Source organism: Jatropha curcas, chromosome 5 (genome assembly GCF_041381405.1).
Source record: "Jatropha curcas cultivar XTBG-Jc1 chromosome 5, XTBG_Jcur_1.0, whole genome shotgun sequence".
In the NCBI taxonomy this organism is placed as follows: Eukaryota; Viridiplantae; Streptophyta; class Magnoliopsida; order Malpighiales; family Euphorbiaceae; genus Jatropha; species Jatropha curcas.
Window position 1 is genome coordinate 25,848,368 of NC_143155.1, and position 27,285 is coordinate 25,875,652.

General features: G+C 34.9%; 5 protein-coding genes across 12 annotated transcripts; all 5 read right to left on the reverse strand.

The window, feature by feature from the left end:
* Positions 1 to 505: 505 nt before the first annotated feature.
* Positions 506 to 8,774, reverse strand: LOC105650070 (sequence-specific DNA binding transcription factor ATNDX). Of its 8 annotated transcripts, none has more exons than XM_020685568.3 (19): positions 8,444 to 8,774; positions 7,262 to 7,304; positions 6,913 to 7,038; positions 6,672 to 6,830; positions 6,422 to 6,505; positions 6,215 to 6,343; positions 5,775 to 5,993; positions 5,261 to 5,392; positions 5,059 to 5,154; positions 4,503 to 4,664; positions 3,875 to 4,166; positions 3,653 to 3,778; positions 3,506 to 3,575; positions 2,601 to 2,664; positions 2,410 to 2,487; positions 1,557 to 2,087; positions 1,424 to 1,458; positions 1,082 to 1,170; positions 506 to 931 (listed from the first exon to the last, which is right to left on the reverse strand). In XM_020685568.3, exons 2-19 carry the CDS (start codon positions 7,301 to 7,303, stop codon positions 648 to 650), a joined length of 2,718 nt encoding a protein of 905 aa, XP_020541227.1. In that variant the 5' UTR covers position 7,304; positions 8,444 to 8,774; the 3' UTR covers positions 506 to 647. The 8 variants fall into 8 exon arrangements, with proteins under 8 accessions (XP_020541227.1, XP_089577189.1, XP_020541224.1 ...); XM_089721063.1 differs by adding an exon at positions 8,262 to 8,317 and having other exon boundaries at positions 506 to 1,170; positions 8,444 to 8,771; XM_020685565.3 differs by adding an exon at positions 8,239 to 8,317 and having other exon boundaries at positions 506 to 1,170; positions 8,444 to 8,771.
* Positions 8,775 to 9,365: 591 nt separating this feature from the next.
* On the reverse strand, positions 9,366 to 9,725 carry LOC105650071 (cytochrome c oxidase subunit 5C). The gene has a single exon (XM_012236954.3). The coding sequence runs from the start codon at positions 9,723 to 9,725 to the stop codon at positions 9,534 to 9,536; it is 192 nt and encodes a 63-aa protein (XP_012092344.1). The 3' UTR covers positions 9,366 to 9,533.
* On the reverse strand, positions 9,366 to 20,745 carry SCC3 (sister-chromatid cohesion protein 3). The gene is made up of 23 exons (XM_012236955.4): positions 20,406 to 20,745; positions 20,151 to 20,319; positions 19,293 to 19,405; positions 18,945 to 19,037; positions 18,595 to 18,758; positions 18,254 to 18,490; positions 17,976 to 18,120; positions 17,708 to 17,886; positions 17,461 to 17,606; positions 17,245 to 17,372; positions 16,748 to 16,921; positions 16,283 to 16,444; positions 15,942 to 16,142; positions 15,732 to 15,866; positions 15,444 to 15,647; positions 15,181 to 15,325; positions 14,380 to 14,486; positions 13,540 to 13,677; positions 12,966 to 13,228; positions 12,658 to 12,782; positions 11,904 to 12,188; positions 10,965 to 11,836; positions 9,366 to 9,754 (listed from the first exon to the last, which is right to left on the reverse strand). The coding sequence occupies exons 1-22, from the start codon at positions 20,448 to 20,450 to the stop codon at positions 11,823 to 11,825; spliced, it is 3,372 nt and encodes a 1,123-aa protein (XP_012092345.1). The 5' UTR covers positions 20,451 to 20,745; the 3' UTR covers positions 9,366 to 9,754; positions 10,965 to 11,822.
* A 512-nt stretch (positions 20,746 to 21,257) lies between these two features.
* Positions 21,258 to 24,701, reverse strand: LOC105650074 (NPL4-like protein B). Its single transcript, XM_012236956.4, has 2 exons — positions 23,575 to 24,701; positions 21,258 to 21,729 (listed from the first exon to the last, which is right to left on the reverse strand). The coding sequence occupies exons 1-2, from the start codon at positions 24,553 to 24,555 to the stop codon at positions 21,481 to 21,483; spliced, it is 1,230 nt and encodes a 409-aa protein (XP_012092346.3). The 5' UTR covers positions 24,556 to 24,701; the 3' UTR covers positions 21,258 to 21,480.
* A 901-nt stretch (positions 24,702 to 25,602) lies between these two features.
* On the reverse strand, positions 25,603 to 27,098 carry LOC105650075 (peroxidase 39). Its single transcript, XM_012236957.4, has 4 exons — positions 26,889 to 27,098; positions 26,604 to 26,795; positions 26,293 to 26,458; positions 25,603 to 26,191 (listed from the first exon to the last, which is right to left on the reverse strand). The coding sequence occupies exons 1-4, from the start codon at positions 27,096 to 27,098 to the stop codon at positions 25,785 to 25,787; spliced, it is 975 nt and encodes a 324-aa protein (XP_012092347.1). The 3' UTR covers positions 25,603 to 25,784.
* Positions 27,099 to 27,285: the final 187 nt, after the last annotated feature.

Consider the following 27,285-nt stretch of genomic DNA (forward strand, 5'->3'; position numbering starts at 1 on the left):
CTTATGGCTCCACCTATGGATCTAGTTAATAAAATTAAAAATTGTTGTTGAAACAAAAAGTATTTCTAGTTATACACTGCAAATAAAAAAACAAAATAAAAAAAATAATTTTAAAATGCATATTTTAATTGGTTTAGTATATTGATTAAGCTAAGCATCCTGATTTCCTTCTAAATCATGATGAATTTAAAAAGCATCATGATTTTTGAAATTATTTTTTTAATGAGATTATCATTGTAAATAAATATTGCTTTGTATTTGAATATATATATATATCCATTTTAAAAAATGTAAACTAAATAATAAGAGAAATTAAAATTGAGACATGAAATCAAATCCTAATACAAAAGCACATAATTTGAAAATGAAATGGGAGTATTGAGACTTCACAACTTAATGATCCACTGTGAATTAATTCTTTGCCAATTAATCAATTGCTAAAAACCCTAATATTTGATCTTCCTCGCTTCAAAACAAAAGAGGAAATAAAAAAACTCATCAGAAAAACAATAAATCCTGAACCTGATTACGATTATGATTATGATTAGAATCTAATTAATAAAATTAAGGGGAAAAAAAACAAAAAGAGGAACTATATTGATGGTGACAATATGCTATGGGGCACTAAGATTCTAGCAAGGCCATCATCAAGGCCGAAACATAAATATTTTGTTTGAGTCCCACAACACTCTCATTACCCCAAGCTTTGTTTCGGCCTCACTAAATGAGGTGCCGGTGGCTTCAGATGGGTATGGAAGCCTCACCCATCTATCAGCCTTAAGCTCAGTAACATCCACGACACACGTTTCCGATTCCTCCAAATTCTTCCCATACCATTTACCTTGAACTTGATATACTTTGGCCTTACCAATCTCCTCGCCTTGCTTATCTACAAGCACAACATATTGACCTGGCTTGCATTGAACAAATTCTGCAGCACCAATGCCAACAAATTCAGCTAAAGAAGTCTCAGCATTTTCACTAGTTCCAATTCTCGACGTGCTTGGAACAAGTCTTGCACCTGATGGAGCATTATCTTCTCCACGACTCTCAGGTGAGTCGTGAGAATGTGTTGACATACCTTGCTTTACTGAATGAGCACTATCAAACTCTACTGGTGCACGAACATCCTTACCTGCACGTGCTAGTCTTGCTTTTCGGTTGTTGAGCCTGTAATAATACAATACAGAGACAAGTGTTTGTCAGCAGAAGATTAACAAATCAAAATATTAATCTTGCATATTTCACTGATGATCCATATGATTGCAAAAACCTATAGATCCAACCTGGAATAAGGCATTGAGAATAAAAACTTCCTTGATGTCATCATCTTCATTATAAAAAATTATATAACATTGAAGGAGAAGAACATTCTTTAAACATAGAATGCGGAATTTTTTTCAAAAAGAGCAAACTTCCTCACCAATTTTTTAGCTGTGAAAATGTAACTTCTGAACCCTGGAAAACAATGTAGAAATTTATTAGGCAAGTTAAAGCATGTTATTATGTAGAAATTAACCTACAATATGAATACTTCATAGGAACATTTTACATACATGAATACTTAATTTATCAGCCCATCTCTGTATAGAAGCTGAATTCCGCTGCATATCAGGTTCATCCACCAGGGCCTTCTCAATCAATGACATCTGATAATCATTCATTATAGTCCGTTTGCGCTTTCTTGGCTTCTCTTCAAACTGAATAGTTCCAACTTTTCCATCTTCTTGAACGCCTTGGCGACCATTTTCTTTCACAAGATCACTTGATTTGGCAAAATCTCCATTCCCCATTTGACCAACAAAATTCTTTCCTCGTGTAGAACTTGTATCTGAACCGCTTGTTTCGACATTCTGAAAATCCCTGTCCATCTCTCTTGAAACAGCAGAGGCAGTCCCACCAGCTTTACCCTTGTCTTCCTTCATTGCATCATCACCACGATTCATACGCTCATTTTTGAAATTAAGCTGCTCTTCTTGAAAAGCAGAATTTTCAGACATTTCTTCTTTCTGATTACTGCTTACATTGTTCAGAGTTGAAGTTTCCTTCTTCAGTAAAGGTGAGTACCCTACTGTACTCTGAGCCTCCTAAGAGTAATAAACTTCATTAAGGTTTATGAAAGGAAGGTGATGTTATCAATAAGAACTTAAAGGGACAACTCCAGAAATCAGCATCATTCTGGAAGGGAACTTTGATTTTCAGAGAGTCGAGTACTAGATGCTCCTAGACTCGCAAATTAATAGTCAAAATTGAACAGACAAAAAAGAGTAGAGTTTGGATCTTGCCATATTTGTTAACTCTTCATCTTAATGGAGTCTTACATCATATATTTTTACCAGAATGGGCTTTAATCACCAAACTCATATAACATCACTCATGAGAAAACTAAACTGAACTTCCAGAATTTACCTGATGATGCTCATTGATGTCAAGTTTAGAAAACTTGTCTAAGGATATTGATCTCTCAAACTTGATTTCCTGAATTTGCTTACAGAATAATTTGAAAACAAATTTTCATTAATAGAGAAACTAAAGAGGAAATTAGATAGTCGGATATAATAATAATAATAATAATAATCACTAAAGGAAAAATGACTTACTTGAGCTTGGTTTTCTTCAAAATCAGCAGGACTAATCAGTGAGTGTAACTGGTTAAAGAACACCCTGACAAGATATTTAATAATCAAAAGTATTAACCACATTGCACCATAACTACTGCAAGTCAAGGATGACTTATTTTAAAGCATATATACATCAACCATGAAGCAATACACCACCATATATGCGGACAAAAGAATTCAAATTCCATTTTGACATTACAGCACCACAAAGTAAAGAAACATCAGCATCAACAGCTTCCCATAATATGAAATGTATGCTATCCCAATGAGCTTACTATTTGAATTGTCTTGGGATTAATGCATTTCTGGCTCCCTTATTGATTCAAGGATGTCACAAAACCCAGAGTAGCAATATAATTTGCACATCATTGTGTAACTAAAAAGGCATTTGGTTCAGTTGATTCATACAGCTGATAGCTGTTTTGTATCCAAGAGCTAGGTTGTAGGTATTCGGTAAGCTTTTTAACAGCAGCTGATGTTGATAGAAGTCTCAATCAGCTACTGATTCCATCAGCTCCGTTTTGGAGCTTTTTCGTATCAGCTGGTAGTTGATTTGTATTTATATTATATTTGCACTCCATTAACCTCATAAAAATAATTGCTAATACAAATTTTAATTTTTCAAATTAATATTTTTTATGATTAATTTATTTATAGTTATTTAAAAATAAATTTTTTATGAAATGTTATTTTAAAAAAATTTAATCAATATCTGAATACCTCTATAAAGTCAAGAGTATCCTAATTATGCATGAGAAATCACTACAACAGTTGTTCAAAAGCAGTTAATGGTCATGATATTCACAATTAAGAGAAACATATTATATTTAAAAAAAAAAAAAGAACTTGTAGGAAGAAAGAAATATGACTGAATCTTGAACCACCTTAAAAGCTGTACATCCTCATCATTCAAAAAGTTAGGAGTCAGAGACTCTGCATGACTTAATAATGAGCCTACAAATGAAAGTCACTTGTAAGGAACACAACTTATAAAAGAATGTCTGAGTAAATCATGTGAGAGTCATGCTTACGCAGGTTCCTGCAAACAGTGATCGCTTTGTTAGCACCAGAAGTAAAAGAAAATCCAGGCAAGGATTCAGATGGATTCATCCGCATGCACTCACAGAACTTGTGAAGGAAGAGATTTCTTTCCTGTTCTGCGGAATACAACAGAAGGTTGATATATGTAATTAAGAGAAAGGGGGCATATCAAGCTTGTTATGAGAATTTCAGAATCAGCTGAACTAACTGACCTTCACAAATGTTGGGGACGAAACAATGAAGGTTGGCAATTACTTTGACAAATAATGATGTCCTCTGATGAGCATATGTAGCTTGGGGCATGTTGCTAGGAATTAAAGTAATCTCTAAATTTATAGCACTTGATTGGTCCAATGATGAAAATGTATCCAAAAACCATCCAGCCGCTGTAAATACATCGTATTCCAGAGTAGCATCCTCCTCCCTTGGTGGAAGTTCAGAGGAGCACCAAATGGATAAAAACTCTCCATGAGGGAGTGAAAATATGGCAGTCAGAACTTTGGTCTGCGGGATGTATTGAGGTTTGAAAGAGAGGAAAAAAAAGAGTCATGACAATTTTCATAATGAATGCTCTGAAGAAAAACATGATCATGTAAAAGTAATACACACATGAAAATCAGGTAAATATTGCAGTGACTTCATATTTCTAGTGAATACATCAATCATTTTTTTTTTCCCTCTGTAACCTCTCATGAAATGATAAATTATTAGAAAGTCACTCCAGCAAATTTATTAGAAGTAAAAAATGGAACAAAGCAAGTATCCATCCTATGAAATCCAATGATAGCTCACAAAGCATGTTGTAATATAAGATCGAAAATATGAAAGCCCATAGCTTACAAAGCATGTTGTAATGTAAGATCGAAAATTTGAATCATCTGAGAAAATATCGGCCAAACGCATTGCATTGAGTCGCAGAAGCCCCATGGGAAATGTTCTTTCAGAACAAGCGCTGAGATGTTTGGGATCTTTACTAAGTGCAGCCTTTAATAATTCAAGAACCTACATCATAATATTAGAGAAGCTTGATGGTAAAACATTTTCAAAATAAAAGAGTTGATCCAGGAAAAAGTAGGATTGGACAAATTTTGTTTGTAGGTGAACTCAATAAATCCAGCATCATTTTCTCCAGCCTAATAAGTTTGTAGCAAAACATCCTTTTTGCTAGTTACTCAAAAGCAAATCTCATATCACTTTATACTGAAAAGTAGGAAAACTGGAAGAAGAAAAGTCCTCAAAAGGATTGTGGTTGAAAAATCCATTTTTTGTCAAAAAAAATTCCAGTATAATGAATATGCCAGTTAAAGAAAAGAATATACAAGATGTGGATCATAGTCAGCAAGGCGTGGCAGATCATAAGGATATTAAAGGATCTTCATAACCATCAGAAACTAACCTCTAAAGCAACAGATTTGGCCAAATCTAGGCTTCCTGGAGAACTTGCAACCTCATCAAGGTAAGAAATGCTTTCTGCTTCACACAGATGCAATAGCTGCATAAATAGTTGTGACGACATATTGGTATTAACATAGGTCAGCAAAGTAAGAGCCTATAAAAGATTATAATGCACAGTAAGCACTGGTATCACTATGACTTACAATTGATAGCACTTTAGCTTTTAGTCTTGATACAGCAGCCACAACTGTAGATGACTCTACAAAGGGAGCTGTGATTTTTAACTTCAAGATGCCATGAGCCAGAAAAAGAACACCACCCTTTCCACATAGTTCCTGGGATAGTATGAAACCAGACAATTTACTAAAATAATTAAAAAAGATGAATTACATCACGAGAATATTAGATGTGATCAGCGAGATCATCCATTAAATACATTTACACAAATTAAAATGATCTCATGTTCCACAACTGTAATAATATTTTTCTTTTTCCAGCCTAATCAAAGTGTTATCACTGTAGATCTCATGCTTCTCCAAATGTATCTCCTCCCAGCTTTTTCACAATATTATGCACACATCAAAGAACCCTTAATTCCAGCTCGACTATAAAACAAGTTTTCTCCCATCTTATTTCCGACAATCCAAACAATATGACACCTCCAGAAAAATGACTTTTTAATCCAAACAGATGGAACAGGAGTTTTATTTCAGAAACCTTGTTTCTAAGAAGGCGCTCCCTGAACAACTTTTGCTGGCATAATGACTGAAGAAACTGTAAAGAAGCCTCGCACTGTTGGCATAGATAGTTAACTATTTGCTCGGCTGTCGGACTTGATGTCATGTGAAAATCAGTATATTGAGCTGACAGCTTGACCTGAAGAAACCTGATAGCAACATGTACTGCTCCAAAAGCTGCATCCATAAATATGTCAACCTATAACAGAAATTTCAAGATCAGAAAGTGCACAAATGTCTCAATCTCAAAATTATGAACTTCAAACACAAAATTGTCAAATGATCTAAGACTATTAAGGAAAAACCAGCAAATAGATGGAATTAAATTAAAGAAACAAGACCTTTCTCAATTATTTCAAAATGCATTCGACCATTTCTTTCAAATAGCAGCTTGAACAAATCATGTTGAAGGAGTTTTACCTTTGGGTGTGCAAGCAACACCTGAACAAGATCTTGCCACTGTGATGATATACAACCTGTTAATAGATATAGACTGCATGCTACCAATGCTGAATGCAGAAGGGCCACAGAGCTTGTGTTACAATTTTCCTATATCATGAAAGACAAGTTCTGGTAAAAATAAAAAGTATCCATAGTAAAACCTTAAATAAAAGAATTAAGGCTTACCTGTCTGATACCACTAAGAACAATTAGTACATAAAACACCAGATCTAACAGTTGTTCTGATACTTTTACATCATCAAGCAAAATCTGTAAAATCAATGAATATGAAATTTATTTAAGGTGTGTTTATTCAAGGATTTTACTCCAGAATCTTGTAGTCTGTCAAGTCCTTGCTGCTAAGGGAAACCAACAAAAACATGATACTGCACTAAAAGCTGAAAGAAAACCTTATAAAAGGATCACTAAAAGAAACCTGCTCAAGTTTAGTATGCCGAGGTGCTAGGTCACACAGGGAATGCAAAAGCCGAACACCAGATAATAAGTATCTCAAAAGCGATTCATCTTTATCAGATGAAATAAGCACTGCAATTAGATGCAAAGGAAGAAAGCTTGCCAGTTTTTCCACATCAATCTGAAAAATGACACAATTTAAGATGCAAGACAGTAGTAAATAACAAAGCATAAGGATAATGACCAAAATTTTATTTTCTGACCTTTAAATGTGTTCCTTTTTCAGTTTGGAAGTGAATTGTAAAATTTTCGGAGTCTCTTATTAATTTATTAAGTTCCTGGGAGCTAAGCCCATGTAACTCTTTCACTGCTGAAACTAGGTCAACAACCTATTCACATAGTCAGAAACTTGCCAGCATTAGAAAGAGAGAGAGAGAGAGAGAGAGAGAGAAATCAGGATAAAAATGGATCACTTAAACACAGTTCAATTACTAGAGAAAAAAAAACAAGAATATAAACATTGCTTAAATTGACTTATTAAAAAATGAAATGACAAACAAGATGAATGATTAGAAAAATCAAACAATTTATGTAGCCAAATTTTTCACTTACTTGTTCAGCAATGCATGATGATTCATCTTTCCCAAGCCTCATCCTAGAGACAAGACCATAAATTTTATTAGGAAAACAAAGAACTGAAGCAACTGCAAAGCAGAAAATAGGATATTTCTCAGTGCATTTAAGGTCATTGTTCCAACTAATTTTGGCCAAAAATTTCAAAAGGGTGTTTTCTCTAAAAGCAGCTAAAATAGCAGACCCAGAAGTGTCCTTGCCAACATGCACCTTAAGCAGCCTAAATACTTTAATTTTGTCATTTATTAATGTGTTAAAGGCAAAAGCAAAAGCGTCAGAGTACATCAAGCAGAGGCCAATAAGTAAAAATATTTTAAAAGGGAGGGAAATAACAGCTAGTAGAAGCATCTCTCTGCTGTCCAACAAATGATGCAATAGTGACCTTGCTCTAGTGGCTATCATCATAATAACTACCAGATATATGCTCCTAGCAACAGAATGATAATCCAATCTCAATTTTCGACATTTAAATGGTGAGCAGCAGGAAGGAGCAATATCACTTGCAGAAAATTTGCTAACTTTTCTATATAAATTTCAAAATAAAATAAAATAAACTGAAAATTTTCTTTTCTTTTTTCTTTTTAAGCATGAAGACGTGTTACGAGGTGCCATACCACAGTAATATCAGTCAAATTTCAATACAGAAATCATGGTTGTAACTCTGATATCACCATATATACTGAAAAATGCATATGCACAACTACATGCAGAAGTACATTAAAAAGATTATTTAACAATTAAAATTTGAAACTCGATTGTTCTTAAAAATTAAAATCACTCATTGAACTCAACTAATATCCCATAAACGAAGACCAGTCAATCATAACGGTCAAGTTCATTAAAAATTGAACACCCAAGACCAAAAACGTGAAAATATACAAGTTGGATTACAAATAGAAAGAATTCAAATATAAAAACAGCAGATAATTGCATGAAAACTAAACAAACTAACGTACAAGTAGAGTGTGCTGGAAACGACCTCAGAAATAAAACCCTAGATTTTCAAGCGAGCAAAGAGAATTGAACGTTGAAACCCTAAAATGCAGAGAATGTGAGACAGAGAACAATACAAGCCAAACCAGAAAGAAGGGACCCAAATTGCAAATAAAAACAAAAATTAAAAAAAAATGTAATTTGAAAATATTAAGGAAAGGCACTAACCTGGGAATTGTATCGATGAGATTGCAATTGCAAAATGAGAGAGTTAAAGCGCCAAAAAGAAAAAAAAGTTTTTTTATTCAGAGACCCAGAAAGGAATACAAATTCGCGGGTTTTTGAGGTTGAAATGTACAGAGTGTGTGTGTATATGATTGAAGACTAAGTTAATCTGGTACGGGTTTTTTTCTTTTCTTTTCTTTTTTTTTTTTTCTTTTAAATTAGGATTTGGTGAAGCGAAACTGCGAAAGTGAGTAAATTTAGCTTTAACCACGAGGAAGAGAGTCAACTGGTCAAGGTTTTTGCAGCTGTTTTGTTTTTGGGATTTTCTTTTCCGTTTCTGCCTTTGCCTTTATTTTCTCGTTTTGATTTGTCTCTTCAGTTTACATGTGCATGTGCTGGCACATGTAAATTATTCCATGCAATTTCATACAATTAACGATGTGACATTATATAATCTAACGAGAGGTTGAGGGAATTATCGACTTAAAAATTAAAAGAAATCCGATTCTTTATTTCTTTTTAAATTTCATTCGTGACTTAAATTCAAAATTTTAATTTATCTTTAAGATAAAGAAAGCAGACATAATTTGACGATTAAATGCCTTGATGATTCATATAGCGCATTATAGCAATACCCATGTACTGTAATCATTGAAAAACCATTGACATTGGTCCAATTATCAGAAATGTTGGCTACAAACATTCAGAACTGCTAATTCTAGCCAAAACTTCCAACAGGAACTGCCACAGCCAACCCTCTTTAAGGATTATTGTTTTCCAATTTTGGTTAATGATTGCTCCTCATAATAGAAGACCAAAACCGCAAATTATACCCAAGTTCAAGATTTGTTTGATGTGATTAAGCCAAAAGAAGAAACGATGTGCATAATAAAATCATTCCCCACAAAATCACATGTAAAGCGACTTGTGAATAATCAAACTTCATACATTTAATAAAACCAAATATGTGCTTCACATCTTAGAACAAAATACTTATTCTTCCGAGTATGCTCAACTCAGAGCCAACAAAGTTACATCAAAATCAGAATACTTTTAGAGCTGTCCACGAAACAAATGGAAGCATGAAAGGAATTTATTCATCTACGACGACACTGATCTCGCCTTTCTCCAGCAAGTCATAAAATGCTCTCACCTTCCTCTGTTCATTCCAGTGATGCATCTTCCAGAGACCACCTGCAGCCAAGCCAAGTGCAATACCAATACATATCTCCTTCACAACACTAGGTCCTTTCAAGGTAGCATGAGCAATCTTACCACCAGCCATTCTGCTTCTCTAGTTAAAAGCTAATGAACCTGCAGGAAAGATGAAGGGAATTAAGGAAAGCTTTAAATATGAATTGTCATTTCAAGGCAATTGCTAAACAAAAGCAATCATAAGAAAGCAACATATTATATCACAGATTCAAACTATTCTCATGCCTTCTGCAAAATATATATACAAGGTTACTTCAACTCGCCCTCCCTCTAAGAACATGGATCTTAAAGAAATAGAAATTAAGTACACAAAAATAATAAATTCAACTCAGAAACCAATCATAAACTAAACAACTAAAGTAAAGCTGCCGTAGATTCATCTAACAAAGCCAATAAAGGGACCAACTAATATATTTACATTGCAACAACTTGATTACCTCTGCACAAAAAAACATCCTAATGCAATACCTACAAGAATATTTAGTTTCATTGATGCATAAAACAGAGAAAGCTGAACAAAGTTGACAACTTCATGCCAGTTTACATATTACATTTTAAGACATCCCCTTCATCTAGTCATGTAAGTCGTTAGTATATGTCACTCATTTGTTCTAGCATAGGTATTTGAGACATTATGCAAAAATCAATATTCATCTTTCACATATTCTGCAATCATTTAATTCACTTACAAAGAAACTCAATTTATAGGTTTGACATAAACTATTTCTAGCATTTCGAAAGTCAACCAGATTGTCAAACATTTGTAGAGGGATGGTTATTACTATCTGTTAAATATCTTATAAAACATATGTCAACACAAAGAGGGAAAATTTATTCATAAACAGCTAGTGCTTCTCCCGCTAGTATGATTTAACCTATCTAACTTTCACAATCAGAATCTTCAGCGGAAATTCTTCACTAAACCTTGCCCAGTTGATCCAAACGATTTTCCTAGATCAAGATAGCCCATTTACTAATCAATTATAAGTGGTATAATTATCTCAATCCAATGGGCTCTAGATTATAAAATAAGCAGTGAAATCGTTCAATAACCGGAAAAAACTATGGCGGCTGCACCAACATTTTCTGGAAATAATATTTTCATGGGAAACAATCAAGCGAATATTATAAAAGCATGTTTAATTTTGAAAAAGCAAAAGGAAAAGGTGGAGAGGAAAAAAAAAAAGAAAAAGAAAGCCCACACCACAGAAACTAACAGATTTTATAGACAGATATCTGAGCGAGAAATTTCAAATCAATGTTTCTGTAGGTCAAATAAATCAGGATTGGAAAGGAAGAAAGCACTTACCCAGATCGAATATGATTTAATAAATCGCTTGATTTGAGGAACACTTGATTCGCTTAGAAAAGAGGTAGAGCGTACAGAATTCTGAAGAAGGAAAAGAGAATGGGAGAATGGCTGCGAGATGATGAGAGACTTGTTTGTATACCGACTCTCTATTGGCTGAGTGGCTGAGAGGCAATTTGGCCTCTGAAAACGATGTAGTTTTAAGCGTCGAAAAAAGCAGAAGAAACGGCGTCGTTATTGTTGGACAATCACAATATTATTGGTTTCGTCAAGCGCAATACGGTGGCACAAAGTTTCATATTTGGAGTCAGCATACAAGTACTGAGGTGTTTAATTTAAAAACAAGCAGTTAAATGTTTGGTAAAATCGTCTAAAAATAACATTTAAGTGTTGAAAAACAAACATACAATGAAATTATAGAATCTTCTATGATGCAATCACAGAAGTGAAATTTGACTTGTCAAGTGTCCAGTCCCAGTGATTATTCGTGGTGCGTCCAAGAACTAAATAAGCAATGAAGAGATTTCCAAACGAGTGTAAGAAAAAAGATTTCTTTGAAACAAGAGATCCAGTGGTGTTAAGTGTCCGGTATGATCCAGTGCGAATGTATTCTCTTGATGCTCTGGAAGCAGTTCAGGCAACTATTAGCATTCATAGAAGGCATATTTTACAGTAACCGACAGAAATTGTGTAATCCTACACCACATTATGTTTTGTTGAATTCAAGAAATACATGTTCTACCACTATCCATGGAACACATTGAGAAAGGACTTGAAGATGTACATTTGTGTCAAAACCTCCCCACAACTTTTGATTTGAGCCTTAAATATACACCATACCTCAGGCAAAGCCAATTACTAGCTTGATGCCCCTGCAAAAGAAACAAGGTTATTAGGTGAATAACATTATAAAACACTGAAACCTTATAAAATTCTTACCTGATGTCCTGGAAGCTGAAACACCTGTCTTTGCCCGACTTCTATTTTCATCCCTTGAAACCTTTAATGACCTCAACTTGGATGATGACCTAAAGGAATGTATTAAAGGAGCCTCTTCCTCTTCCTCCTCGTCTTGCTTCTCTTCTTCTTGTACATCTTGATCTGAACCACTAATTGAATCCTCCTCTTCACTTGAACTATGCTCATCAAAGAGTCTCTTTCCTTCTATGTTTTGCCTCTTCCTTGGACGACCCCTGCGTCTTACAGTGGTCCCCTCTTTCTCATCTGCAATATATTAGCAAAATTGGCATTATATTAAATTCTTAAAGCCAAAGTCTAAAGCCAATTTCATTACCCAAAGAAAAAGAAAAACCCAAAATAAGATGTGATCAACATCTATGCTAAATTTCTTCTCAAAACTTGATTCGTTAAACACTAAGACAGACAAATTATCTGTTCTCAAAGAAGAATTTCCTCTAAAAAATGTGATACCTGCATGGAAAGGAAATTAATGACCCAAGGTGTAAGCACACTTACACAAAGTGCATATGCACGAGCTTGCTTGTGCATGCACACACACACACACACACACACACAGAGAGAGAAAGCAAGATAAGCAAGTGTAATGGTCATCAATATCAAGCTGAGTAAAAGTACTTTCAACTTAATTTTACCAAAAAAAAAAAAAAAGGTTGAGATGACAGCTGCAACTATAAATAGAATAGATTAATCATACAGAAGGTGAAGTGCATACCTGGAAAGCCATCATTCTTTGCATACTTTTCTCGTAAGTTATCCACGAATGTGTGATAGGGGCGCCAACCACTAGGATCTTCATCAGTATTTACATTCTCTGTCCGACTTTGGACATCTTTTAGACTACATGCAAAACAATGAGCAGGTTAGTGCAGTATGTTTTCACAAAACTGTAAAAAGTTGCTAACATTCTACCCTCAAGCCGTTTGACCAATAAAAATAGAGTATAAATAGGGAGAGAGTGCCCTAATCAAAGTGAAATTGACTACGCCACCAGCTATCAGAATTAGAGAAGCTGATTCTTACATTTCCAGGACGTCAGATGTCGGAAGTTTGGATACAAAATGGAGCACTGCACCTTCCAGAAAAGATAGCTGTTTTGGAGAATCAATGAAAGCATATTCAATACCTTCCTTGACAATTTTTAATATGTCTGCTCTATGCTTGTTCCGAGCAGCACCCATGAATGTTGCAGAGAGTCGAGCAGCCAGGTCCTTACACTCCTGAAAAGATTTTCCTACGGATCCATCATCACTTCTGGAAAGTTCCTCCAAATGCCGGTGATGAGCCTAGTTAAACAGGCAATAACTATATAAACATTCATATTTTTCACCAGCACTTTTTACTAAAAATTTTAAAGGGAACTTTTAGACGCTAATTATCTTTACAGTAAGCCTGAAAAATCAAAGTTCCAAATACCAAACTTCAAAGCTGCAGGTACAGAAAACAGAAAAATTTTCTTGATTTAAGAAAAAGATATGGTGAACATACCAAGATCAAAGCAAGTCGTGTTTACCCATAAAATAAACAAAAATTATGAAGTCACACATGCATTCTATCTTTTCTCTAAGAATAAGGCACCAACAGGTACAAGCCATACCCTTTTCAATGCTTCTAGAAAGATATTGGTAGTATCATCATCCTTTTTCTTTATAACTGTGATAAGATGCTTTACAATCTCTGCTATACTAGTTCCATGCATAACAAAATGAGAAATGATCTCAGGAGCAAGATATTCCTGCACAAAAAGGAACAGATCCGATAACTACAAAATACAGAACATAAGGGCATGTTTATTGTAAAGAACAGTTTTCTTCTTTTCATTTTCCATTTTCTAAGACAATGGTTTTCTTAGAAAATAAAACATAGAAAACAGAAAATAAAAAATGTGTTCACTTGGTAATAATAAAAAAATATATATTTCATTAAAAAACAAAAAACATTCATAATTTTCATAATTAACAAAATAAAATATTGTAAAAATTGCTTAGAAACATCAATTTTGTATCATTTTGTAAATTTTTAAAAATACATGTTATTATATATATTATAATATTAAAATTATTTACATATTAAACTATAATATGAAAAATAAAAATAAAATATTTAATTAAAATAAAAATATATATAACTCAGATAATTTAAATTGTTCATGATTATTCACTAAAAATATTTTTCCAAAAAAGTCATATATATTATAATTTTAATTATGAAAATTATTTTCTTTTCTTTTCAAATGGAAAATGACTTTTGCCACAAAAGAAAATTATGGTAAACTTAGAAATATTTTATGCTACCCCAATCCTTCACCAACCACAAAAGGGAGGAGAGGGAGAAGAAAAAGAAAAGTTCATGAAAGAGTACGGTTGAGAGATACTCAATTTGTTCAACAAAAAATAAATTATCACAATACTCTTATGTTCTACATATGTATACTCGCCTTGGAAACTGTACCACTAGCAACCAACTTTGCTGCAGCTATCACAACCGCATCTCTATTTGTCTCCTCAATGTACTCTTTGTTCGAGTCTTCATCTTCGGTCTCATCTATCAAATACATTAAGATAAATAGAGAGAGAGAGGTGGGAAGATGAAACCAAAGAAAATGAACAAGAACTGAAACAAAATTGCTCAAGCAAGCAATCTAGTACATGTGAATAGAATGGCAATTTTACCAATCCGATTCTGGGCTGATTTTGGCGGGTTTAAGTAATGAATAAATGAGTTTACAACGGGTTGGGTTCAAGAACCCATTACTATTTAGTTAATATTCTAAAAATATTTAAAATAATTATTTTTCTCCAAAGAACCGTGCGTGAGCTGCCTCATGCGGCATTTTTGTTTTTCTAATTATAATCAATGCTATAATTATATTTAATATTTATTTTGTATTAAGTCAAAATAATAATTTTACAGTTTTTAATTACTTTTCTATTTTTGAAAAATAAAAATAAAAATGTATTTTTAACGTTAAATGAATAATTATAATCGGGTTTGGGTACTAAAGGTGAATTTTTTGTACCGGTTTAAATACTTAATTTATATTCGGGTTTGGGTAGTGTATTTTAAGCGGATACCTGACCCATAGCCATCCCTACATGTGAACAAGTAAAATTGAATCCAGATAGAATCACAATAAAGAGACAGCAATAAGAACTACCAATATCATACAATATATAAAACTATGACCAGCTTTAGTATATCAAACATTAGCAAGATAAAGTAAAAAAAAATAAGCCACCTGAAATGTTGAGCTGCTGTTCAGAAAGTCTCCAGAATTTTTGAAGAACAGAGGTATCGGGACAATATCCTAAGCTTTCCAGCTTTGTTGAAGAAAAATTTGTCTGTCTGAACAAACACCATGCTTCTGCAAGTATAATACAGACCTACATATGGAACACTTTTTATCAGATCAAATTAGAGAATCCCATAAACATCCAATGTAACATATTTTTACAGAAAGCTTGTGGTCAAATCATACCAAAGCAAAAGTGAAGATCTTACTCTGCAAGCTAGCTGATTAGCATATTTACTAACTCTCTCTTCATTGGAAGGGGTAATAAGAAAGTACTCAAGTTCCTCAAACAAGACATTGCGTTTTGAAAGTAGAGAGGACAACTGTGCTTCAGAGACAGTTTCGCTGTTCACAATTGACTGCAGAGACCATGCAACATGCAAATACATGTTGAGAAGCAGAAAACTGACAACCTAGATGGAAACAGCAATTAAATTATGGTTAAATGCAAGGAAAATAATTGGAAAAACAGAAGTCTCATGAAGAACATTTAATACCTCATCATCCACATTTCTGAAATAGTGGAGAATTCTAACAATATCATCATACAAACTCTCTATAGGTACAGCCCTTGATAACTGAAGCTCATATAACCTTTTCAAATTCACAAGAAGAGAGTATTCATCACCATCCTGCAAATTAAAGAATGTCACATTTCACGAGCTTTACCAGCATCGCAAAATAAAAGGTAAAAATAGTAACTGTACCGCTGCTTCTTTCAATGCAGATTTAAGTTTAGCAATTAGCTCATCTTCAAGATTCTTTAATTTATTACAGGCAAAATCTTTAAGCTCTCCTTGACTCTCAGTGGAACAAAATGTAATAGCCTTTACACAAGATCTCAATGCCTCCTTCTCACCATGTTTAAAAAACGCTTCTTTTATGAGCTGAAGAACATTTTTGAAATTCTGAAAGATGAAAAGAATAACAAGTAAATAGCCAAGATTTGATTGATTTACCAAATTCCTGTGCAAGAATTCACTAGCATCAAACTAAGTTGTGAAAAAATATCAAATCAATAGCATTGACAAGGAATTCTTCCACCCACCTGTTCTTGTCTCTTTAGGGAATAAAGCTCCAGGTTCATGTGCACAATAATCTCAACCAGTGATGGCACTTTTGCTTTATCAGCGGTGAATTTACGTAAAAGGAGAGGGAAGTTCTTCATCATGGCAATTGTTATGTCTCTTCTATTGTTTTCAAATATTTCCTGACATTTCAAAGGACGATTGATAATTTTATATAAAGTGACAGTATGATAAAGACCATGTTACCATGAAGACATCTAGCCAAAAAAAGAGAGACATGGAATCACGGTAAACTAACATGCTAGAGTTTGAATCCGAAATCAGATTTTTTAGAAAATGGATAATTAAAACTGAGCAAAAGTTATTGCATCATAACCAATTAGTGTTCATACAAAAATTCAGAATTCAGAGAGACATTTGATGTATAAATAATCACTTCTTTGACCTAAAATGATTTTTATATATATAACCAAGGAATCACGCACTTTTTGAGCTTTATTATAATATTGCTTTCGATTATCAGAAGCTGGAACTATCCTCTCTCCTACAGCCTTCCGGACAGATGCAAAAAGAAGTCTAACCAAATTTGTTGCATCATCATCAGTAAGCTCAACCTGTGGATTCTCATCCAAGAGAATGGAAATAATGCATTTCCAATCCTGCAATCACAGAAAAGTTTTGCCATATTGCTAAGCATATTGAATGTAACCAAAATATTTCCTAGTCATCATCAATGATTGATAAGCATATAAAATTTGCAGCACATAACTTATCAAGCAGGAAAATTCCTTTGTTCAGAACATTATCAGGAGCAGCGTACAGTAACAGTGCAAGTAGAATAACAGTGCAGGTGGACATAATAAGTCAACTTATTTGGCCAGAATAGCCTGTCTACAGGTTAGGGCCAGTAAGTTCTACCTTACCCTCTTCCCTTTATCAAACCCAAGTTTAATTGATGTTTCTGAAAGCAATAACAATGTACCTTCATTGCTTTCATGTACTCCCAAACATCATCTATGACATAGATACTAAGGATTGGGTCAGTCGAAAACTCCCTTAGAATTTGCAGCATTCTGCTAAGATGGACCACAGAAGAACCATTGTCATTGCCTGGAAAAAGATGGTTATGACTGTATGAGCTCTGGTGCTGTGCAATTTTGACAAAAACCATTAAAGTAGAAACCACAAGCAGAGTAACCTCTAGTGCCAGATTGAGAGCCATTAAACTTCTGAGCAATCAAGTGATCATAAACCAACTCTCCTATGGCACGTCTGATGTCTGCTGGATCATCAATGAGTAAATCATACAAAGGACCCAAGTCATCATCAGGTAGAAGCTGATGCCTGCAAGACACCACAAGGTCCATTCTCAGGCAGACACCTTTTTGAATAAACATCCAGGGGATTTGAAAATATATATGTATATAAAATATGAAAATAGTAACCTTAGTAATTGCTTTACGAGTCCAATGGCGCTTACAGCAACAGAAACATCAATGTCATCAGCAAGCTCAATCATACGGTTGGAAAATCGTTCAGTGAATAAACCAAGAGTGGGCACATTATCGTCCATGTCATAAAGATTTTGCAATGCAAGGATAGATGCCTTTCTTACACCAGCACTCTTCAAGCACAATAGATCAGAGGCAAGTTCTAATGGTGTACTTATAATCATAAATCGAAACTCAAAATTAACTTGTTAGCATAACTTACTTTATCATTCAATGTCCATCCAAGGTACTTCAAGTATAAATCCTGCAGGAAAAGTGATGGATATGACAAAATCCACACACCAAGTGACTCTATGCATGACATTCGAATGTTAGGATCAATATCTCTGTACCGATGGACAAATAACCTTCACAAAGAGACAAATAAGACAGTGAGAATGCTGTTTAAATAAAAACTAAAATATGTTGATGAAACAGGAAATCTATCATATCAGACACAATTTCTTTTAATAATAATAAGGACAAGAAAATAATTCCTACCCTGTAAATATTTTGCGCATCATGTCTTCTAACACAACTATTTTCTCATGAGTCACAGATAATCTTTTATTTAGTGACTCCAGACGAGGTCCCTCAGTTCGTTTCTTCTTTTCAGCATTTAACTGTCTCTGAGTAGTCTCTCGCTGTGCCCCAAGAGTTTTAGCAACTGATATGAATGATTTTACCAGCTGAAGCCCCATCAAGGAAGCAATTTGACGGTAAACTCTTGGAGGAGTGCTGATTACCATAAAATGAAGCAAATTGAATTACTTAAAAAATTCAGCAACAATTTGTATACATCATTAAAGAGAGAGAGAGAGAGAGAGAGAGAGATAACTCACCATGACAATGCTATTATGTAGTCCATGCATTTATCAAACAATACCTTATCAAACAGAGGTCCATTCTGGCATTCAACCACCAGAATGTCCCAAAATGAGACCAGGTTTTCTTTGAAGTTCTTGAATTCTTTCCTCTTTGTACTTTGATAATCTTCAACTTCTCCCTAATTATTCCAGAGAGAGAGAGAGAGAGAGAGAGAGAGAGAGAGAGAGAGGGGTTAAGAAAATAGTCTAAGCACAAAATCTGAAATGCAAGGTTTAATAAATTGTTTAATTGAATTTCCACAAAAGTATTCTGCAAAGAGATTTCAATAATTAAGGATCAGGAAAGGAACAGAAGTATAAGATACTTTTCTAGCGAGATTGACAAGAGCAACCACAACATCATCAACGTCGGTCTCATCAAGCAACTCTTCCTTGATATGAAATTTAGCTCCACATGCCTGTATAGTGCACATGCTATTAGTACAATATCAGAGGGAGAGTCAAAGAGAAATCATAGTGACTATGAAATTCCCAAAAAAAGGTTATTTCTCTCCTAGTGAGTGAGGATTTTATTGCCATCTATAATTCTTTTATGTTACAGGGCCACATTTATATCTCTAGTTTTTACTTTGTCTTCCAATTAAATGATGTTTTCACATTAGTGTCTTCATTTCTCTTCTTAGAATGAAATAGGTTTTCACTTTTAAAATTACCTCAAACAGCATGGTCAAGAGTTCAACCATTGCAGGTTTTGGATCCTTTTCATATTGCTCAACCCAAAGCTTCACCACTTGAGGAATTTGTTTCCCATTACCTTTGATAACCTCTACAGGAAAGTTATCAACATGCAAAGAAAAGAAAATTGCAACGGGTGAAAATGCTTAGCCAAAAACATCTCAGAAAAATAAAACTAATCGAGAACCCATTTCAAGCACGACAATGACATGATAATGCATCGAGTTAAAATAATTAATTAGCAACCAGCATTTTTATAAAAGGAAAATACTGCATGTCACATGCCTATGTTGAGTGGTAGTGTAGGAATTCAGATCTGTTCTACTTGGTCAGTATTGCAGCAGAATTTTCACTTGAACTAGCAATATTGTTATAATTTCCACCCCAGCAACAAATCGACAAATAAGCATCAGTTGTCTATGAGATTACCTCCTGGTTTTCCTTTTTATATTACCACAACACTCTCCATTTCGCTAAGATCATATTATTGTATGGGAAAAAAAAATGCTACAGCAAATACAAACCATTTCTAGTCCACAATAATTTGAATTTACTGTCTATGGATAAACGAGTGGAAAAACAAGTCCTCAGATATTATGACGACAGAAGGAATATTCATAATATATACCATTCAACAGAACACTATTAATGGTGATTTAGTTTTCCAAAAGACATGCTCGCAAAATCAAGTATTCGACAATTTAGATTCCCGCTTCCAAAACCAGGAAGCAAGTCTCTAACTAGTGATTTCCAGTCATAATTTAACATAAATTTGAAATTTGAACGAATCCGCAGTCATATGGTTTATAAATGTAATAAAAGTAAGAGCTACACACCAATCAAGCTCTGGTCAAACTTTAGTGTTTCTGGAGCTTTACTCCGTTTAGCTTTAGGACGGACCTCATCGAAATCGTCGGGAGAAGCCTCTCGTTCCGTCTGGTTTGGGCCATCGTCACTTGCATCGCTCGCTCTTTCGTAGTTCTGAAGTTGAGCTCTACTCCTCTTCTGTTCACAGAAAAACAGAAAAAGAAGAGTTCGAATTATGGGCTAATAAGAAGATGCAAGTTTAGAAAGAAAAAATTGAGACTCACCGGACGGCCACGGGAAGTTTCGGGGTCTTGGGGTGCGTCGTCCATGATCTAGGGTTTGAGTTAGAGTAAAAGGAGAAGAGAAAGAGAGATTGAAGTTAGAATGAAAAAATTGCGGGAGAAAGGGGAGAGTAAGCGAGTGAAATTTGATAGGAAGAGCGAAACAATTGCCGAAGTTTTGCAGAAACAGAAATGGAAAAATAAAATCTCCCGCCAAATGAATTTATATCCGCCTTTTTTTTATGAGATTTTGAGCGTTGCGATGGCAGAGCAGAATACTCTCATCTTGTGTTGCTTGTGTTGTGTACGTGTCCGTGTCCTCTAACTTCCTCCACAGTTCCGTTTGCCTAGTTTGATGCTTATTAGTTTTCTATTTTTTTCTTTTCTTGTACATGTCATTACCACTTGTACCCTTTGATAATATATATATATATATATATATATATATATATAGTATATTAATAAAAAAATGGTTTTTAATATTTCGAAAAAAAAAAAAGATTTATTAATTTGGGTCCAGACTCAATTTATTTGTAGTCTATATTCGAGCCGAGTTAAGCGTAAAAATTTCTGTCGTAGCATCCCAACAAATCAAGTCAAATTTGAACTTTTCAATCCACCTCATGTGTATACTTTCTATTATTAGAGCTTAGTGGCAGCCCAGCTTGATTTAGTTAGTGGCTTCAGGGCAAAACCAACCTGAACACGAACGGATCTGGATCCATGGAAATCAAATCATTTTGTCAATTGCAGAAACCTAACAGAGTGTAACATCCTGATTATTTAATTACCTAAACAAGTCAAACAACAAAAACAGCGTGATTTCAGCAGAAGATGAAGATAAATGTGAAACCATTGACCATCAGATACTAAGATACTTGAATATAGATAAATAAACACCGAGTACATATAGACATTGTATAATTTAAGATGCAGGGACACAGAGCCCTTCTTGGCCACCAAGCAGCGCAGGAAATCAATAACAAGTTTGCTCTAGGGCCCCAAGTAAGAATGCATAATCGCAATTTTGTAAGTCACAAGAGACAAGATTTCTGCCCAATAAAATGTATCAAGCAATTCAAGAAGTAGCCATGGACTCAATCAGGAGTTGGTAACCTTCTGGTACTGTCGTCTGTGTTTGCACACACTCTGCCAATGCTGGAACATCACTAATATCCAGAAACTTGGCTAGAAACAACAGCAGATGAAAATCAGAAATTCTTTTCACGAATGGAAGATTCTTTGTTCGATCCAAATGAGTCTTCAGTGCCCTCACTGTCACTTGGGTGATCCTGTTCTCAATGGGAAAGGAAGATGAAAGAGGACCCTGCATTCAGAAAGCAACAAAAATGGTTACCCAAGCAATCGAGAACGTGCAAAGCAAACAATATCACCCAAGCAAGAGAAAATCATCCAGGATTGGGGTGTTAATGTTAATGTCTTAGGGAATCACAATGTTAAGGTAAAGAAAGAGGAAGAAATGAGTGAACAATTATGCAATCAAATGTGAAAAATATTAAGTATTAACTCAATACTGTCTTTCTGCTTTGTTCTATATCCCCATCAAGACTACGGCTTCCTACCGTGATAAATATGAGAAAAAAAGTGTTGCAAACTCATGGTATTCTAAAGTATTATACTACAATAGAAAAGCATAATCTTAGCTTTGACTGAGAAAAAAAACTTACTCATAGAGAAAGCGCCTGACTGTTCAAAAGTATACATGTGAAGTTTATCTGACAACATGATCCCATTGGACTATCCCACAAAATGCCCACTGGAGTATATGTCATTGGTTTTCATGTGGTGGACCACTTCATTTGTGCACTTTCTACATTGAATAGATGAATAACACGGAATTTCAACTTCATACAGTTGATGGGCCAAATTTACTATTCCAACCTCCTTGTCAATCTATAAGAGTGTCATCACTATGCAACCAGGGGATTGATCCTACAAACTAAATTCACGCAATGGAAACAATACTCATTTCCCCCTTTTCCACTCAGAGATAATGGACAAACAACTCAATTTTTGACATGTATTTCAAGGTAACTAAGAAGAGAACAAAAGGCACACTGCTCACTCCATACCACTAGTAAATAGATGTATTCAAATCTGATATGTAGAAATGCAAGGATGAGTGGAAATGCAAAAGACTGCTTTTGTTCTATCAAATTCTTAAAATATTACAGCCTTGCACTTCTTTATTTCTTCGACACAATCAATTTCCAAGGCACATGTCATTATATAGCTAGATAAAATGCCTCAAGCAACATCACTGGTATTACTTGCCATCCCTCATATGTTACTCCCTTGGCTTGGAGGGAAAAATAAAAGTTGAGGCCAAAGTAACAAATTTGACGGAACACTGTTTCACAACTAAATTACTAGAAAGCTCAAGTGAATAAGCATTATTTCTAGATATTGGATATTTCTAGTTTACATCAGTATTCATTAAATCCTCATGGGTAAATACTAAATACTAGGTACACCTCAAGGATCAACATTCAGTTTGATTTAGCATATAATAGAAATATAATTGTAACAGCACAGCATGCAGGTACTTACACAAACATATGCCCTAGCTATCGGTGTCATATTTAGGTTCCCAAATTGTTGCATCTTTCTATGGGTCACAATTAAATCAGGTGTCCTAGCTACTTTACATACCATGAAAAATAATTGAATCAGTCACAGGATATTAGCAGCAAACATCAGCTCCTAATGCCTCGAAATATTACAGTCTTGCTAGATTTTGCCATTATTTCACCCCTCCCTCCCTGTGTTTCTCAGCTAGTTCAAATACCCACCTTTGCCAAAAATGAGGATTATATCGCAGCTCAATCTGAAGCAAGCCGCATGAACATCAGACAAGGTTCGTTCTGAGGCGACCAACTTGATCTATCTATATTATAATTGATGGAAAATCATATAATATTTCCAGGTAACCTATCCTGCATTAACCGTCATTTTTCCCAAGCTACAAGTCAAAGGGTCATTCAAGCAAAGAATGCAACTGACGGTACATCAAACCAAGAAAGTTCAATCAATAATAATCGTCAATCCTACAAATGTTTAATCAAGCACAACAAAATCAACCACAAAGTAGAACTCTGACAAGGACCAAGATCATAAAATGCACAAAGCGAAACAGACAAGAATAACGTACCTGGTGATCCAAAATCTTAACCACGACCAAGAAAAAATCATTATCAACCTCTCTAACATCCTTTCCTCCAACAACAACATCCTTCTTCATTTTGGACAACTTAGGATCAATATCCTCCCCAATCTCTGTCTCAAACCAATTTTCCTTAAACAGTCTAATGCACATATCACTTATCTGGAACGCCTCAAAATGAACATCAGCCACCCCATCTTCATTCACTTCCAGCTTCACCACCGCAGTAACCCACTCCTTCAGCTCACTCTCTGCATGAAATTCCGCCGCCTGCAAAACCTCTCTGTTGGATAAAGTGTAATCTTTCTTGTCCTGCGTTATAGTCTGTGTAAATATAAAGCCCACTCTCCTCATCCCTAATCCTGCTGCAATTGCATCCACCAATTTCTCTTCTTGGGGATCTCTCAAAAGCAACAGAACTTCCTCTGTGCCTTGCTGCGGTGGCTCGTATATATAATTCACCTCTACTTTCCCTTCCTCAGACACCGTTCCATACATAAACCCACCCCTTTTAACAGCAAAAGCTAGTGTCTCATTAACGTACTGCTGGAATGCATTGGCACAATCTCGATCGAACGAAACCGACTCGCAATGTGGATTTTCTTGTCTAGTAACTCGCATTTGTTTCGCGATTAAATCATCCATAGTCATCTTGCGGCCAAACGATCCAGCAGGATGAATAGCGGGTCCTGCGATGGTTCTCTCGCCTTCGTAAGCTAAGAAAACAATGGAGCCATGAGCGAGGTTGAGGGCAGAGAGAGAAGTATTGGGATCGGACATATCAGTGAATTTGAGGAGATCGGAAGGGGATTTAGCCAAAAGTAGATTTTGGTTAGTAGAAAGGGTTTGATTATGAATTGGGATTCGAAGCTGATTTTGGATTAGGGTTTTGAGCTGAGAGACGGTGGTGTTGGGGTTACCCACCGAGACGCGCTCGAGGCCGTCTCTGCTACGGATTCTAAGCATCATCTTGGTAACGTAGATGGAGAGATAGCAGCTGCAACGGCGTAAGAGGATTTTAAGGGTTTTATGGAGGGAATTGAAGAGAACTGATACTTGGAGTGCAGAGTCAGAGAAACTTTCTATGGAGTTTGCTTTCTTAATGTGGAAGACGGTGAATCGGACAAGGAAGATATAATGTTTGGCTAAAGAATGTGGGAAGGAAAACGACACCGTTGCCATGATATCTTTTTCTGGTTTCACTAGGAGTCCAGAACCCACCATGACCATCACATTACTGGGCCCTGTAACGTGTTAACCCATAATGTTGCCAGTGCTTTCGCAAAGGCTAAAACCTGTTAGGCCCAATATTAGGATTAAAACAATTTTACCACAGGATAAAACTTGTAAACACTTGGTGTATGGGGTTACATAAATGAAACCGATCCATTCTGGGCGTTTTTATTTTATTTTTTTCTCTAATAGTAAGAAAATGGGATTGATGTAATTAGACTAGAATTATGGTGCCAAATCAATAAAAATATAAATTTTTATTAAAACGAGTACATTTGTAATAATACACTAAAAAAAAAATAAAATATGTATAATTTTTTTAAAAAATTTTATTTTCATTAATTTAGTATATAAATAGGTCATGAATAGAGTCAAAGTAAGTTTTATTGGTTTGGGATATGAATCCGCGTTGACAGTAATTAATTCCTTCAAAATTATACACTCTTTTTTGTTTTTTAACAAAAGTGTCTTAGTGCTCAAATGGGAGGTGATATCTTTAAATAAAAGCTTTCCAACATTAATGACTCGAGATTTATAGTCTGAATTTTTTTTATATATATATAATTAGGAGGTTTAATCCATTAGAATATAGAGTGTGAAGATTTTTTGTTTTCCAGTAAAGTGAGATTTTTAGATATCGAATTTGTATTGTCATCCATATGAGAATTCAGATCTGTACCATTCCAACAATCATCTTATTGGTAACCCGAAAACTTTGGATTGCCTAATTTTGGACTTCAACTTTGGATAAAACCATTTACTTTTTATTGCCAGGACAAAAATTTTACAATTAATAATTTAGAAAATTCTACAATTATCATAGCTAATTAGCCATACGACAAACAATCACACAAACGAATCATAACACATACACAACAATAAATCCACAATTCAAGACATTACAAAAGAAAATAATTAATCAAGAAAATTGTAAATGCAGACAGAAAAACTCTTTCTGTCAAGAATCAAGAATTGATAACGCTGCACTTGTTCCTGATTTCCCCCTGAGTGCCAGTAAGAACCTGAATTGCTCCCATCCGTTTCATGGACTGTGAAAACTCTCTGAAGAAAACATTCGAACGAAGCAACTCTCCAGCAATTTTGCTTGCAATCTTGTTTGTTAGAAGAGCTGCGTCAGATTGCAAAAGGCCCTTGTTCTGCTTTAGAATAACGAAGTAATCATTATCGAAGGTTAAAGAGCTGTCAGGGTCCAGCTCTACAGTGGTGGTGCTGTCGGCAATACTTTGGCATTTTGTTTTCAAGAATTCAGAGTAGGTGGAGTTGAGAGTTGGATCTTGGTCGCCTTTTCCAGTGAAGTTGTAAAGCCTGTTGCTAAAGAGATTGCAATGTCCTCGTCCAATTGTGTGTCCACCTACAAGAAAATTATTCAATTATATTTGTAACTTGAATAAAAATTCCTATTCCATCTATCGTTCTTAGTATTTTTTTTTTTTTTTTTCTATATACAAATACCTGATAGCACGACTAAATCATGGACATTGAGTCCCTTGTTCTTGAAATTTTGCAAGAGAGTGGAGAAATTGGCGAAAGGTGAAGGAATGTTGTCAGAGACTTCGGAAGCTAGAGAAACGATGCCGTCTCTTCTGCCAGTAAGCACTGGCCACAATGGTTTTTTGAACTGCGGCAAGGGGTTTGGTTAGTTTTATATACAGTATTAGACACCAAACATGATAAGTAATGATCTTTTGCTTTTGAATTTTATACTTGTACGTCCCCTCCAAAAAAAAAAAAAATTATACTTGTACGTAGCACTATATATATACCTGGAAGGAAACCGAGTCTCTAGCAGCTAAGGCCAGGATGTCAGCACAGGATACAATTCCTGGACATGCTTTCTCTATCTCTGATTTTATCTCTTCAATAACATCAAATCCTGCCAAAGTTAGGTTTGGAATTGCATCTTTCTCCGCTGTGCTATTTGCAGTCGAATTTATTAAAATTGAACCATCACAACCCTGAAATGTCAATAAAAAAAATATACATATATTAGCATATTTGATGCTTAAAGTCAGATGTTTGCATGCATGGAGGGGAAAAACTGGTCTTACCCTGAGAAAACAGTCATGAAAATGCATTCTCAATAGCTTAGCAGGCAAGTTAGGGTTGCTTGGGACATGGTTCCAGGTGATGTTTCTGACAATTTCTTCAGCTTGAGGACATGTCTTTTGGTAGAATTCCTTCCTGAGACCACCCCCTCGACAAACCCCAATAACACTCAATACTACCAAGCAAACAAACACAAAGCTAGTGATCTTCATCGTGTCTAAGCCTAATTAATAATATGAATGGTTCTCAATATTCAGCTTCTTCTAAGTAAAGAATTGGAATACATTGCTTTGGACAGCAACTACTAGTTCATTTTATACTTGTCTAATGGCATATTTCCATCTAAACTTCCAGATAAGCAATGGATATATATTTAATATGAAAATGATTATTCGAGGG